We start from the raw sequence: 13,449 nt of genomic DNA, 5'->3' as shown, positions 1-13,449 counted from the left end.
GCTTCGTTATCTTTTTTTAGTCGTTACTGTTTCTGTACTCTTATTGCGAATATTGTTACTGCTGCTTCTGTTGTCTTGTAGGATTTTTTTTCTCTTTTTTTTGGTTGCAGTTATTGCTGATGCTGTTTTTCTTGTTGAAGTTGCTGCTGTTGGTTCTGTTGTGGTTATTGCTGATGTTGTTTTATAATAATTGTCGCTGTTGCTTGATTTAGCTTGTTATAGTTGTTACTGTGGTTGTCATGATAGATATTTGATCAATTTCCATTTGTTTTGTGTATACTGCTGGAATTTGGTGATTCACAAAAGGTAATTTACATCTTAAATATTTGTTTTATTGCAAAATCATTTTTATAAAAACAGAAATGCTCATTCAATGTTAAAAAATAAAGATAAATGATAAAAAGAATACGTATAGGGAAAACTATGAAAGTACAAAACAAAACTCATTACTACAAGCTAGTATTTACTTAAAAGCAAAACAACTTGTTCAATGTCACCAAGGGCCTCATTAAAACCGTTATATTTTACAGTCATTATGCGTGAGTAATCAAATGACCCTAACAAATCTTACAATCATGATATAGTCAATGGATTTCACTCAGAAAACAATAGATTTCAGTCAAATCAGCCTCAGCATTCATACATAATGTTAGGAGATTCAAAACACGACACACTTAAATAATATGAAAACAGAGATGAATAGAAAAGATAATCTCGGTTTTGATCCTGCTGCACGAATTTCAGAGATTGTTCTATCAACTGGAACAAGTCCTCCTGCAAAGAAAAGACCCGTGAGATATAGCACTCACCTATGGAATCAGTATATTGTTATACAAATATTTTTCTATTCTTTCATTCATATTTTTTTTTTGGTAATTAATCAATATAAATATTCGTGTATTTGTGTATATAAACCTATTTTTATACAAATCACAACAATTTAATGTATTTCATAAGGATGTCAAAGTTTTAACTATAGTAAATTAAAGGTTTTACTTAATTTTTATGATGACTTTCAAAAATATATATATAATTTTATCTCAAAGTCCTTTTTAAAAATTTTGGTATTTAAAGGAAATAATAATAGTGTATTCATATATTATTCCTAAAATTTCATCATTTGTTTGTATTCTTATTCTCAAAACTTAATTTCTATGTAAAAATGCCTGCTCGCAAAAATTTAATTCTATAGTATATTTGTTTTATCAAATAAAAGATTATATGGAACAATAACCAAATCCCATTTCTCTTTATAAATATTATAGGACCATTTATTAATAGTTTACTGTAGTAAATTTTTGTAAGAGTAAAATTTATGCTCTTTAAAAGGTTACTTGCCTAGAGTAAAATACTTTGTTGGACTCTGTTTTCCATCTCCTCCTTTACTGAAGCCTAGCACACGTAAGGAATACACGTATCCTCTCTGTATACCGTAAATAACTCCATGTGTTTCCTTTCCTGTCATGGTATCGTTAGCTGTCCGGATATCATCACCTTGTAACCAGTATCTCATCTGATAAATAGGTAACAGAAAAACTTCATTAAATAAATTTACAAATAAAAATGTTAATGAAATGACTCCAAGCATCATTCTTGGACAAACTTTTAAAAAATTGTTTCTTTTATAAATACAGTAAAACTTGTCTATATCCGGATGTTCTTTATTCCAAAATTTTGCTTCTTGCAATGTAAATTAAATTCTTTTCTTTTTAATAAATTCAATTGTTTAATATTAGCTTGTCCAGGGTTTTTTCTAACTAGCCATCAATTTCTTTGGAACCAGAAATTTTCGGATGAAACATGTTCTACTGTAATACCTTATAGCCCCATAGCGTTTCCTCAAACAATCCAGTGGACACTCCTCTCCATTCTACATACACACTGTTAGGTCCGTGTGACATAATGTTAACAAACTCTGGATATAGTATCGGTGCTACCAGAAAAAGACAGTCAAATAAGCTTAATCAAAAATCTATCTATGTGTGTGCATTTATACAATTTACATCAAAGACAAAAATCAAAGATAAACCATACCGGAGAGACAAGTGCTTAGTCGCTGTCGCTCACTTGGATTGCTGAGACCTGCCGAATTGAACATTTCTACGGTCACCCAGTAGTCCGTATTGGGTTCCATACCAATGACCTTATTTCCGGACATTTGTCCGTGATAATATGACGTAACAACTTTCTTAAACGTTATTTGGCTTGTATCGTCATCCACCATCTCAACATAAACAGTTATCTGTAGTAAAAAATGAAAATCCTCCCAACATTCAAATATATGTTTGGCAACTTAATTGTGATGTGGAATGAAACAGGCATGGTCATAGAATATGCGCATTTTCTTTGTGATTGATAAAGTCAAGCGTTGTAACATGGATTCTAATAAAGGACTTTGGAAAATCCTTCACCCTAAAAGTTAATTAGGATATTTCAATAACAATGTTTCTAAGATAAAACTTGAGAAATAACTTTAGAACAAAATTATTTTTGCTTTTAAAAGAGATTTTTTTTTCCAAGTTTCCGAGAGAGAAGATCCTTGTTTATGTATCTATCCTTTCGAAATCCTTTACTTTCAAAGCACTCTAAATCAATATTGTTAATGCAGTTTAAAGATAAATTATGGATAGAAACGGAAGCTCCCTTACCCTGTATCCTTTGATGAAACCTTTCGCTTTCTCTCGGGTGTTTTCCAAAGGATCCCACGATACCCACAAAGCCGTTGAATTTATTTCATAACCATTAACATTCGTTGGTCGTGCAAGTGGAACTAAATTGACAAAAGAGGAAGTTGTATTTTCCTCAAAAGTGATAAATCGTTAACAAATGTAACCAAATGTATGTTTTCTGTATCCAGATTTTTATATTTGACAAGAATCTCTTGTTTATTTCTGGTTAAACTTATTAAAGTATACAATCTAAAAAATGATTCATTGATATCTGTCCATTTATTTTGCATCATACCTGTACATGTTGCTTTAGAAGCTCTTTAAAAACTTACTTCCTTCTGAGGAGTATATCATGGCTATTGAGCTATTCGGTCCTCTCCCAAAGGCATTTCCCACTCCTACTTTAACGTCATATGGAAGATAATACAACTCGTCTGACGGTAATGGCACGGTATAGGTGGCATATATACCATCACTCCTGTTAGACCTTACTAAGAGTTTATCCGATTCGGAAAAATTTTTCTATTCAGAAAATAAGAGACAAAATATTTCTTTTGTACCAGACTATAACAATATATACTCACGACCAAAAAAGTTTGCTACAATTTTGTTATTTTTCCTTATTTTAGACCATCTTGGCACAAACAGACTTTCTATAATTGGATACATATAAATAAGGTGATATTATGAGAGATGGCACACTTTGAGACGTTTTCAGTTCCTCTTATTTGCTCATATAGGTTTTCTTTTCTTATCTCCTTTCCCCCTATTAATTCAATGCCATGTATACAACTAACGGTATACCATTTGAAACTCATTTTCATTTATGACGCTTTCTCTGCTTCTTCTCCAGTAAACATAGTACACAAAGTTTGGTCCACTTTTATATTCTTCCGATAACATCTGAAATTAGCCAAATGAATGAACACAGTTATGTGATCACAAACAAGCAGCGTGTAAAGTAAAAAACAAATTACACAAGGTAATTACTGTTTATACTGTCTGAATTTTTTTTTTAGTGCAAGTGATCTTACTTTTTTGTTTTATATATCTTGTATTTGACAAAACTCAATAAAAGTGAGAATTAAGATAAACAAGCATCCCTACCTTCCATGTAATAGACAACACTCCGACACTTCCCCCGCCTCCTCCCACATTTTCGGGGGCAACTATTGGTCTGGCACCTGGAATGTTTATTTCCTCTGAAAACATAACAAGCAATCAAAATCTATATATCCTAAATCGGTATTTTTGTGTTTAAAAATTTTGATCATCGACAGGAAGTAAGTACAGACAATGGTAATCACAAGAGGAACATGTATTAAATCAAAGACTTTACAGATAGCCATATAATAATATTTTTGTTAACTCATTTACAAGTGTGTTGTTTAGACACATCGTTTTATAGATAATTATATGATATGCATTGTATTTTAAATAACGATTTTTTTTATTTCCATGATGTCTTAACAATACTGTGGTAAATAAATGCAATCGTCATTTTTTTTCGCATATTAAGAATATTTTCAAAGAATCTTGCAAAAAGAGGGGCACTTTTTTAAAATTAAAAAATATTCGAATGCAGTAACAAAATCCACATTCAGTGAGTAAAATATACCTGTTGGGCGACTTCTCTCTCCTGGTATAATGTAGGAATTTGTGGCATAAATCCGGAAGCGGTAGTTGTTGTATGGAATTAATCCCGCCACCGTGTATTGTCTTTTGTCTACATCAACATTTCCAGGTATTAATGAATCCATTTCTGTAATCCCTGCAGGCAATAAGTAGAATAATTTAAGATTATCAGTTACATTAACTTTAAACTTTAATCACACATTCTCTAACCCTTTTCGAGGTTGCTTTTCTGCATCTCTTTTTCCTGTGTTAGATTTTTATTGTAAATTTGACTCACTGGTCTTAAGACGCCATGTTGAATTCAGGACGGTTTGTGCCTCGATGTAATAAAAAAGTACTGGTGATCCATGGTCCGGAGGCTTGGTCCATTTCAGAGTTACGGAGTGAGGCGTTTCAGATCCTTTCACCCTATAAATCACGCCAGGAATACCAGGAGGACCTGTCGACAGAATAAAATATGATAAAGATCAAGAAATTGTCCTCATACTTCTTAGAATGACGTTCATTTACCGTTTTGGTATATTTTCTTTTTTAGAAATATCAGAAACGAAATTCCATCTCAACTATTGTTAAAGAGTATTTTCTTATAATGAATGGTGTTACATTTTTGTTAAAGGGACATGAACACAGTTTCAACTGAATGCCTTTAAACCAATTTTGATGTTTTACAATTCCTAACTAAGGCAATTCTAATGATTAGCAAAAAATTTGAACAACATTTGTTGATTTACAAAGGAGATACAGAACTTAAAATTCTTCATAATATAAACAAGGCCGTTGCCTTGGTTTTGTTTATATATAGAAAATATCATATAACAAAACAAGATTCAGCAAATCACTAGATATTGTTTGATAGTACTAGTATTTAGAATTGACGTTTTTATTTAAAAAATATGCTTTGATCGAACGTGTATTAGTATAATTAACCTATGTAAACAAAAACATGGCACAGACCCTGTCAACATAACAAAGGTTTTGGAGCTCTAAATCTGTCTTGTATCTCGACAAATGAAGTTCAAATTTTTGATGATCAGAATAAATACCTTAGTTGAATATTTGTATGTATGTATATTATACAATTATTGCTGTTTTTGAGGTCAATACAATGAATTAGCCATCTGAGGAGTACAATATTCACCGAGCCCGAAGGGCGAGGTGAATATTGTACTTCGAAGATGGCTAAATCATTGTATTGACCGAAAAAACAGCAATAATTGTTTTATTATATGATTCACTGATAAAATGATACAGCTCATTACTTGTCTGCATTTTATTAAGTCCTAGCCAAATACAAGAGAGAAGCAGAATTAAAATGTGAATAAACCTTACCAGTCATATCAATTTGATCTTTTTTTTAATCAATTTTATTTGCCATGAAAGAATATATAATGTCAGTCTTTTTTATAGAATATATTTTGAAAGGAAGGAGTATTATCAGGGAAAAGTGACTGCCAAAAAGTAAAAAAAAAATTGTTCAGTAAAAGGTGTTGGATGGGGGGGGGGGGAATCCTGCATCCCCGCTTACCACCCTCACTCTAAAATATATATGTTTTGTTGACATGAAAAAAAGCATAGTCATATAAATAGATTTCCAAAACAATTTGCATCAATTTGGAATTTCCCAATCTATTTTTAGATCAATGTAGAGGAATAAATCCTTGTATTGACCTGGAACGTCACGTGCAGGTCAATACAACGTAGTATTTTTCTAGCATAGTTGGATCTCAGCCAATCAGAGAGTTGAAAATTATTCAATCATATAATATATATATATATATATATATATATATATATATATATATATATATATATATATATATATATATATATATATATTAGGGATGTCAAAATTGTCAATAATTGATATTTTCATTCGAGTAGGAGTATTCGAATATATTCGAATATTCGATAAAATAAATACATTTTTGCATTATAAAGTACATGTATATATTTTAACTCTTCTGTCAACTATTATATGTTTTGTCGTTATTTTGGAATAAAATTTCACAAAGAGTTTTGTAAATGCAAAGTAATAACAACTTTTTTTTAATTTTATAGAATATATGAAGAGTATACATCTAAAATGTAATGAAAATTTTATTTTTAATAATTCAAAAGCTTCTTGAGTATCTTCCAACTAGATTAATTGATCGTTTTACCAAAGTCTACACTAATTACTCCTACAAATTTATACCACTCAAAACAATTATCTACAGAAGGAAAATTAAAATCAATTAATTTTAGTGAATTAATTACCCGATAATTATTTTTAATGATATATACATAAACAAGGGATCCATGTGTTTTCTGTAAAATTGTGTCCTTACAACAATACAAACTGATTGTAAGTACTGATCAAAGAATAATTTATTCTGATAATTACACTCTTCACACTTTTAAAGTAATCCAACAGGACTGTCTTTTATTATTTTTAAAATCAAATGTTATTCATGTCAACGGTATGAACTTCATTAAAATTCAAATAAAACTTGTCAGATTTTTCCCATTTAAATGCTTGTATAAAATGTAATATATATATATATATATATATATATATATATATATATATATATATATATATATATATATATATATATATATATATATATATATATATATATATATATATATATATATATATATATATATATATATAATGGAAAAATAAATTTGAATTTCTTCGCTGAAACTGTATCCATGTACCTTAAATACATATACATGTAATGAGAAATCACATACATACGGATACAGACACAATTTTATTCCCTAACGCAGTTTAATTTATATTTATTACCTCGAACAGTGACCTCTGTGAATATAGAGGTTTGAGTAATCGTTGTTTGTGCCACACACTCATATTGGCCAGCATGAAAATAATCAGCATAATTGATAAAAAGTCCGTTCATGCTGCCAGATGACCCCTAAAAAAAGAAAATAAAATTTAAAAATAACACAAAACATCCATTTTCCTTCATAAAATATGTTTAGCCCCAAAACATATGTATATTGTTCTGTTTTTGATACTGTTCTTAACAACATTTGTGTATGTTCCTTATCTTTTTTCCTAAAGTGATATATTTTTCATTGTTTAAGGATCAAAAGGGAGAACAGAGTATACATGATGTATATTTTCTGTATTTTCATACATATATAGAACATTTAATACAATTCTTTTCTATCTGAAGAGATTTGCATGTCTGATTATAAGAACTAGGGTTTTATAAGCAACGCATGTGTCCCCTGCTGTGGCATTATCAAAGATATCAATAAGTCTTAGAGTGGTCAGTTTTTATTATCATCCGTATTAACGTTTAATTGAACATCTATCTGCATGCAACAGCTGTGTAGAGGGAGAAATCTTCGAATATCAAGACTGAAATAGTTTAGGATTCATCATAAAGAATGATATCAAATAGAAATTCTTCAACCCTCAAAGAAATAAGCGCAATGAAAACTGAATTAAAAGACTATTCGAATAAAAATGTTAATTTATCTAACGTTTATTTATTTACATATTTCATTTTGTCTTTACTGACATTGATATGTAGTTAACAACTTTATTTGAAGCTCGGTCCATTTTGGTGTAACCGTTCTAAAAGTACTATTTAGAGTTTATAGCTCAATTTTTATTGTAAAAGTATTGTATATCATACAATATAAAAGTACAATGTCTTCAGCTCATAGTCTCGTAGTTTATATGCCAAAGCAACTATTCAAAATTGTTGAAATTAATTAACCATTTGGAATTTTTTTTTTGAGAAAAGATCAAAGGTTAGAGTGAAATGGACTGCATTGTATTTTTATTATGACAACCAGTGTGTATGCTAAGAAATAAGGAATTAAGTTTTTACTTCCAAAATGTCTAAAAATCAGATTGCTGTATTTTAGAGCATTCTGTGCCATTTTGGAAGCCAAGTAGAAGAGTAGGCCAAAGGTCAGGTAAAAGGATAACAGGTCAAAAACTATCAAATTTTACAAATGCCATAATACCAAAATAATCAAATACAAAACGTGTTCTCAAAATATTAGATGTGACAGACAGACACAGTGATCTTTAATGTCACTGCTCTGCAGACAATATAAGTATAACAGAAATGAAAATTACACACCTTTCTCAAAAAACTATCCCTTTCAAAATCTATTAATTGGCCATTGAATTTCCAGATATAAACCAAATCCAGGTTGTTGGAATCATAAGATGCCTGGCATGGTATGAATAGGGATCCATTCCTGTCAACGTGAAAGCCACTCAGTATAGGAGTCAAATATACTCCTCCTGCAAAACACACAAACGCTTGTTCAAATAACTTTGGATCAGCAAAAATTTTCTTTAAACTTAATTTCCAAATTTCCCTTTATTTTCAATAGAAAACAAGATGTGTTTGTGAAACCTATGCACCCGGCGGCAACAAAGTTTGAAAAATCTGTTTTTAGCATATAGGTCACATTCAAGGTCACATGGTCATGCATTGACCTTGGTGTCATTTGAATGAGCTTAATTAGTAAAGTATGCATACCAAATATGAATTTCTCTCACGGTTCAAAAGTTATGGCGAAGATTAAAGTTGACAACAGACAGACAGAGAGACAAACAGACAGACAGGACAAAAACAATATACGCCCGATCTATCGATCCAGGCGCATAAAAATTATAAAAAATAATTTGAAGCTATAGAAGACTTACTTGACACAGTAAGTTGAGTTGTAGTCTGTGCTTCACCATGGACATTTTTGGCTGAACACGTATAAAAGCCAGCATCCTGGACCTTAACTCCAACTATTTTAAGGTAACCATTTATCAGCATCTGAGCTCCATTTTGATTTCCGTTTGTCACACTTAGAGGAAGCTGGCCGCCATTCCTCATCCACGTGATTTCCGGTGCAGGCGCTGCCTCTGGATCACACGGTATTGTAAGGTTACCGTTTTCAGCGGCTAACATGGTTGTGTGAAGTGGATGTTTTATGAAATCTGGTCTCAGAGCTAAAGAAACAAACCAAGTTAAGTGTATCATTAAAGAAATTTTAGTCCCTTCTATGGCATAACCGTAAATAAATGTAGTTGGACCATGATGTAAAAAAAAATGTATATTGCTAGTTTATAAGTACTTACACAAAACTTTGATTTGGGCACTGGTAATGGATGTCCCATGAGTATTAACTGCTACACATTCGTATACCCCACTGTGTTTGTTCACTTGTGCTCTCTTAATCGTCAGTACGTTTGACACGATTTCCATCTCTCCTTGTATTGACACCAATGGTTTACTGTCCTTAAACCAGGAGAAAGTTGGTCTAGGTTTTGCTAATGCTTCGCATCTTAAAGTCACCTGACTATCCTCATCAACAACGAGGTCTTTTAAAGGATACAGGAAATATGGCTTCGCTGTGAAAGAAAGAACAAGAAACTGCATCATTAGAAAGGTACAGTATTAAAATGATCAAAATTGATCTAAGAAAAGTATAGGTTCCGGGTCCATAAAACTTAGACTAGCTGAGTTTTGGTCTAAATCTCACTTCTACAAAAAGAAGATATAGTGGAAAAGTGAATCTGAGATCAAGAATGACCTTGTTTAAGTTTTATGGCCCCGCAGCTAATTGTAAAAGTTAAGATTCAAAGACCAATTCAATGTTATCAAGCACTAGCTTCCAAAAAATGTCATTATATACTAGAAACGGACATTACAAGAAAACCATAAAAACCTCACCATCAATGGTTAACAAAATATCCTTTTGATCATTGTTAGTTCTACCCTTCACAGTGCATGTGTACGTCCCTTCGTCGGCAAACTGTATATCAGGTATAACAAGAACCCTGCTGTAATCTTTTGTATAGGCTTTATTTGGAATATCTTTTCCTCCTTTTCTAGACCAAGAATACACAAGAGGAAGTCTGTGGAAGATAAAAAGATATGTTTAAGACAATCATGGTGCAAAGAAAACTTTACATTTCTTTCTAGCGAAAATTTTATTGTTGTAATGATATGGAGACATTCTAACAAAATGTAAAAAAAAAATGTTCCGTTGAACACCTTCCATAGGCCAGACATTCAATTGACACAGGCTGTCCAAGTCGTGGAATACGAGGAAACACAGCAGGAAAATCATTGTGGATTTGTGGAGGGTAATTAGCTGCACCTAGATTATTAATTAGGTAAATCATCAGGACATTTCAAGATAGCATAAAAGATAAAAGTATTTTATACCAAAGCTTAAGATAGTAAATATTTTTCGTTTTCTCAAAGTTTTAAATTATTTCACTAGCTAAATTTTAAGACGTACATGTACTAATAAATCATATTATATTCTATTGAAAAGTATAAATCTTAAACTTACTTTCTCCAAGTACATTGAGTGGCATGCCAAGACTAGTTTCAGACGGAGGTTGTGTGGTTGCCATGCTGTCTCCAGGAAGAGCGGCCAAGGTCACAACACAGTGATAATTTGCAGCATCCGTTGTCTGTACCTCAGAAAAATAAAGATTACCTCCAGCGGACACAAAGAAATGTTTGTTCAATACCGACAACAAAAAAGAAGTTCCCTTCATCCACTGGTATGTCAATGCTGTAAACATGAATATTAAACAACTGTTAACATATTTACCAAAGGTAGTTACTTTGTATATTTTTCGCATAGAAATGATCTGAAAAATATTATTTCCAACATTTTAAAGAGAATTCTGTACTGAAATTTTATTTAAATCATAGTGTCAACATAAATTTCTTTTCTTCCATATATAGAAAGAAGTGATAAAGTTGGGGCTTCAGAAGGGAGTTTTTTGACATTGGTAAGAACCTCTTAATGATTTTCAGACCTCACTACAGATTTCACTCTTAGACACAGATTTGAAATTAATATTTTCTCAAATTTTCTGTATAATATCACGACTTATATATTGCAATAGCATTTCACACTAAAATACTAGCATAAAAAATCTTATTTCCTCTCAAAGTTATTGAAACTCGAATTTCTGGACGGGTTTGATTGACACGTCCTTGCACTTTAACAAACTTTAATTTTAAATAATACTAAAGAAAAGTGGCAATTTTGTTGTGTATTTATGAAAAGTATTAAACTATAATCCAGAACATTCAGAGTAGAAATATTCGAAAGCAAAATCCCTTCACTAGTATTTTCAGCCATTCATATTTAACATTTTTATGTTAGCATGAGTAAAAATATTACATAGTTTTATGATAAAACTTTAACAGTCCTTCAATATGACTTACCAGGTTTGTAAGATGGTGGATTACATTGTATATATGTGCCCTGATACAGGGCAACGTTCACAGCACCCGGGGCTACATTTGGGAACTGTTCTAACCCTACAAAACAATTCATATAAACTCATTTATCACATTCACCTTAAGTTCCTATCTCATCCCATCGTATCTCTCCAAAGCACATACTTTATATGTACTTTAAAAAAAGGGGCTTCATATTTTAGCGGCTTTATCGCAGACAAGGATGTGCTAATATATGGATACCACTAAGAAATCATTTATAGATATACAATATAGGCACGGATATATATACCGCTAATTCATGATAATACCAACAACTCCATACCCAGTAATTGCGCTAAATTTTGAATACGCCAATTTATGTACACGTACAGTATTTCATACAAATATCAGGAAAGTCTTACTTCCAAAAGAAACTCTTGAAGGTTCACTTCTAACGGATCCATATTTATTAGTAGCAATACAGTAATAAGATCCTGCGTCCCGTGTTTCATTCAGACGTGTGCTATCAAACGTCAATTTGCCGTTACTAATGGTGTACACGTTATTTGACTTCAGAGTTTCCACACTTCCGGTTACTCTTTTCCTTTCCCATGTATATTTCGGCTGTGGATTTCCTGTTGCTATACATTCGATGCTAGGGTAGTAAGACCGAGTGGTTAGGACTATGTTGTGGGGAAGAAGAGTGAATCTTGGAGCTCTCTCAACCTTTAAAGGGTCTGTTATATTGGTACCGTATGCTGTAAAAAGCATTTTTTTTAAAAATGTTTATTTATTGTAGTTATTATTATTATAAGTAGATATTGTCATTTATCACCAAGGAAAATAGAGAAATTTTACCGACTTAATCTTATTATTTTATGATTCAGCCTTTTTTTATTTAATAAAGATAACATCTCTTAATTTTTGTCTTACATTATTATGTCATTAATTTATATCGGCAAATACATGTACTTTAAAAATGATTTCATTTTACATGTCAAATAATTGTAAAAAAAAAATGTTTAAACAAACCGAAATGGATAAAAAAAATTCCATTTTGGAATCATTAAGCGCCTATTCAAATTCACAGAATCAACGTGATACAATTATCTGTTTAATGTTCTATTTTATACTTACTAAAGTCTCTCTCCTCTTGAACAATGCGACTTAATTCTGATTTTGGAATCTCACAAATGAAATTATAAGGTTCATCACCTTCTGTTTTGCTCCATGCATACCCCAAAAGGTTATCTAAAACATTGCCTTTAATGTTTATGCCTTAACATTCACAATGGAAAGAAAACATTTAAAGAGAATCTTGATATTTGCTTGTTTATAATATTCAGACCTACATTATGTACGTATTATCATAATAACTTCTTCCAGATAGCAATTAAAGAGGAAATAGAGGATTTTATTTTTAATTTATAAAACATTCTTTTGCAATATTTTGTCTTTATAAATTCAACAAAAATAGGAAATGCCGACAGACAGACCACAAAAACAATCGACGGATATTTTTCGAATGAAAAAAATAGTATGGGTTGAAAAATTCGGCAGTCTGAGAATTAATAGCTTTTTCAAGATGTCAAAAAATAAAAACAACTGATTTATCACTGTATTTTATAAATTTGCCTGAGTATCTGTAAACAATGAACATAGGTTCAAGGTCTCTGTGGGCAGCATTCATCCAGAATGTGGAGGAAGCTCGAGTACCATCCCCATTCCAGCGAACGATTCCATTCTGGTGGACACCGCTAGTATACCACAGGGACCTACGACAAATGAGACACGAAAGATGCAAACAAGGCTCATTATAACAACCATAGAAATACTGGCTTAAAAGAAGATTGTTGAGAGCCCTGTGGCATCAACTTTTTGTCAGTAACCTGCCTCGGTTTAAGAATGATAGCAATTTGAGT

At 31.5% G+C, this 13,449-nt stretch overlaps 1 protein-coding gene across 1 annotated transcript in view; it reads right to left on the bottom strand.

Moving 5' to 3' along the window:
• Positions 1 to 348: 348 nt before the first annotated feature.
• The window catches only part of LOC134265120 (contactin-like), a 30,611-nt gene continuing 17,510 nt past the window's right edge, over positions 349 to 13,449 (bottom strand). The window contains exons 5-25 of the mRNA XM_062747358.1: positions 13,163 to 13,302; positions 12,665 to 12,778; positions 11,950 to 12,285; positions 11,531 to 11,626; positions 10,638 to 10,865; positions 10,334 to 10,439; positions 10,010 to 10,194; positions 9,415 to 9,687; positions 8,989 to 9,285; positions 8,414 to 8,580; positions 7,099 to 7,225; positions 4,582 to 4,743; positions 4,288 to 4,440; positions 3,777 to 3,871; positions 3,474 to 3,572; positions 3,002 to 3,191; positions 2,649 to 2,770; positions 2,035 to 2,242; positions 1,818 to 1,933; positions 1,339 to 1,513; positions 349 to 774 (exon numbers count right to left, since the gene is read on the bottom strand). Of these exons, the coding sequence (XP_062603342.1) occupies positions 659 to 774; positions 1,339 to 1,513; positions 1,818 to 1,933; positions 2,035 to 2,242; positions 2,649 to 2,770; positions 3,002 to 3,191; positions 3,474 to 3,572; positions 3,777 to 3,871; positions 4,288 to 4,440; positions 4,582 to 4,743; positions 7,099 to 7,225; positions 8,414 to 8,580; positions 8,989 to 9,285; positions 9,415 to 9,687; positions 10,010 to 10,194; positions 10,334 to 10,439; positions 10,638 to 10,865; positions 11,531 to 11,626; positions 11,950 to 12,285; positions 12,665 to 12,778; positions 13,163 to 13,302 (3,505 nt within the window). The 3' untranslated portion in view covers positions 349 to 658. The remainder of the gene's footprint in view (positions 775 to 1,338; positions 1,514 to 1,817; positions 1,934 to 2,034; positions 2,243 to 2,648; positions 2,771 to 3,001; positions 3,192 to 3,473; positions 3,573 to 3,776; positions 3,872 to 4,287; positions 4,441 to 4,581; positions 4,744 to 7,098; positions 7,226 to 8,413; positions 8,581 to 8,988; positions 9,286 to 9,414; positions 9,688 to 10,009; positions 10,195 to 10,333; positions 10,440 to 10,637; positions 10,866 to 11,530; positions 11,627 to 11,949; positions 12,286 to 12,664; positions 12,779 to 13,162; positions 13,303 to 13,449) is intronic.

The sequence above is a fragment of the Saccostrea cucullata genome, unplaced genomic scaffold, assembly GCF_032062105.1.
Source record: "Saccostrea cucullata isolate Sc308-1 unplaced genomic scaffold, CSIRO_AGI_Scuc_v1 ctg1888, whole genome shotgun sequence".
Lineage (NCBI taxonomy): Eukaryota > Metazoa > Mollusca > Bivalvia > Ostreida > Ostreidae > Saccostrea > Saccostrea cuccullata.
The sequence above is the reverse complement of the archived record's forward strand: the minus strand, read 5'-3'. Positions and strand labels throughout refer to the sequence as shown.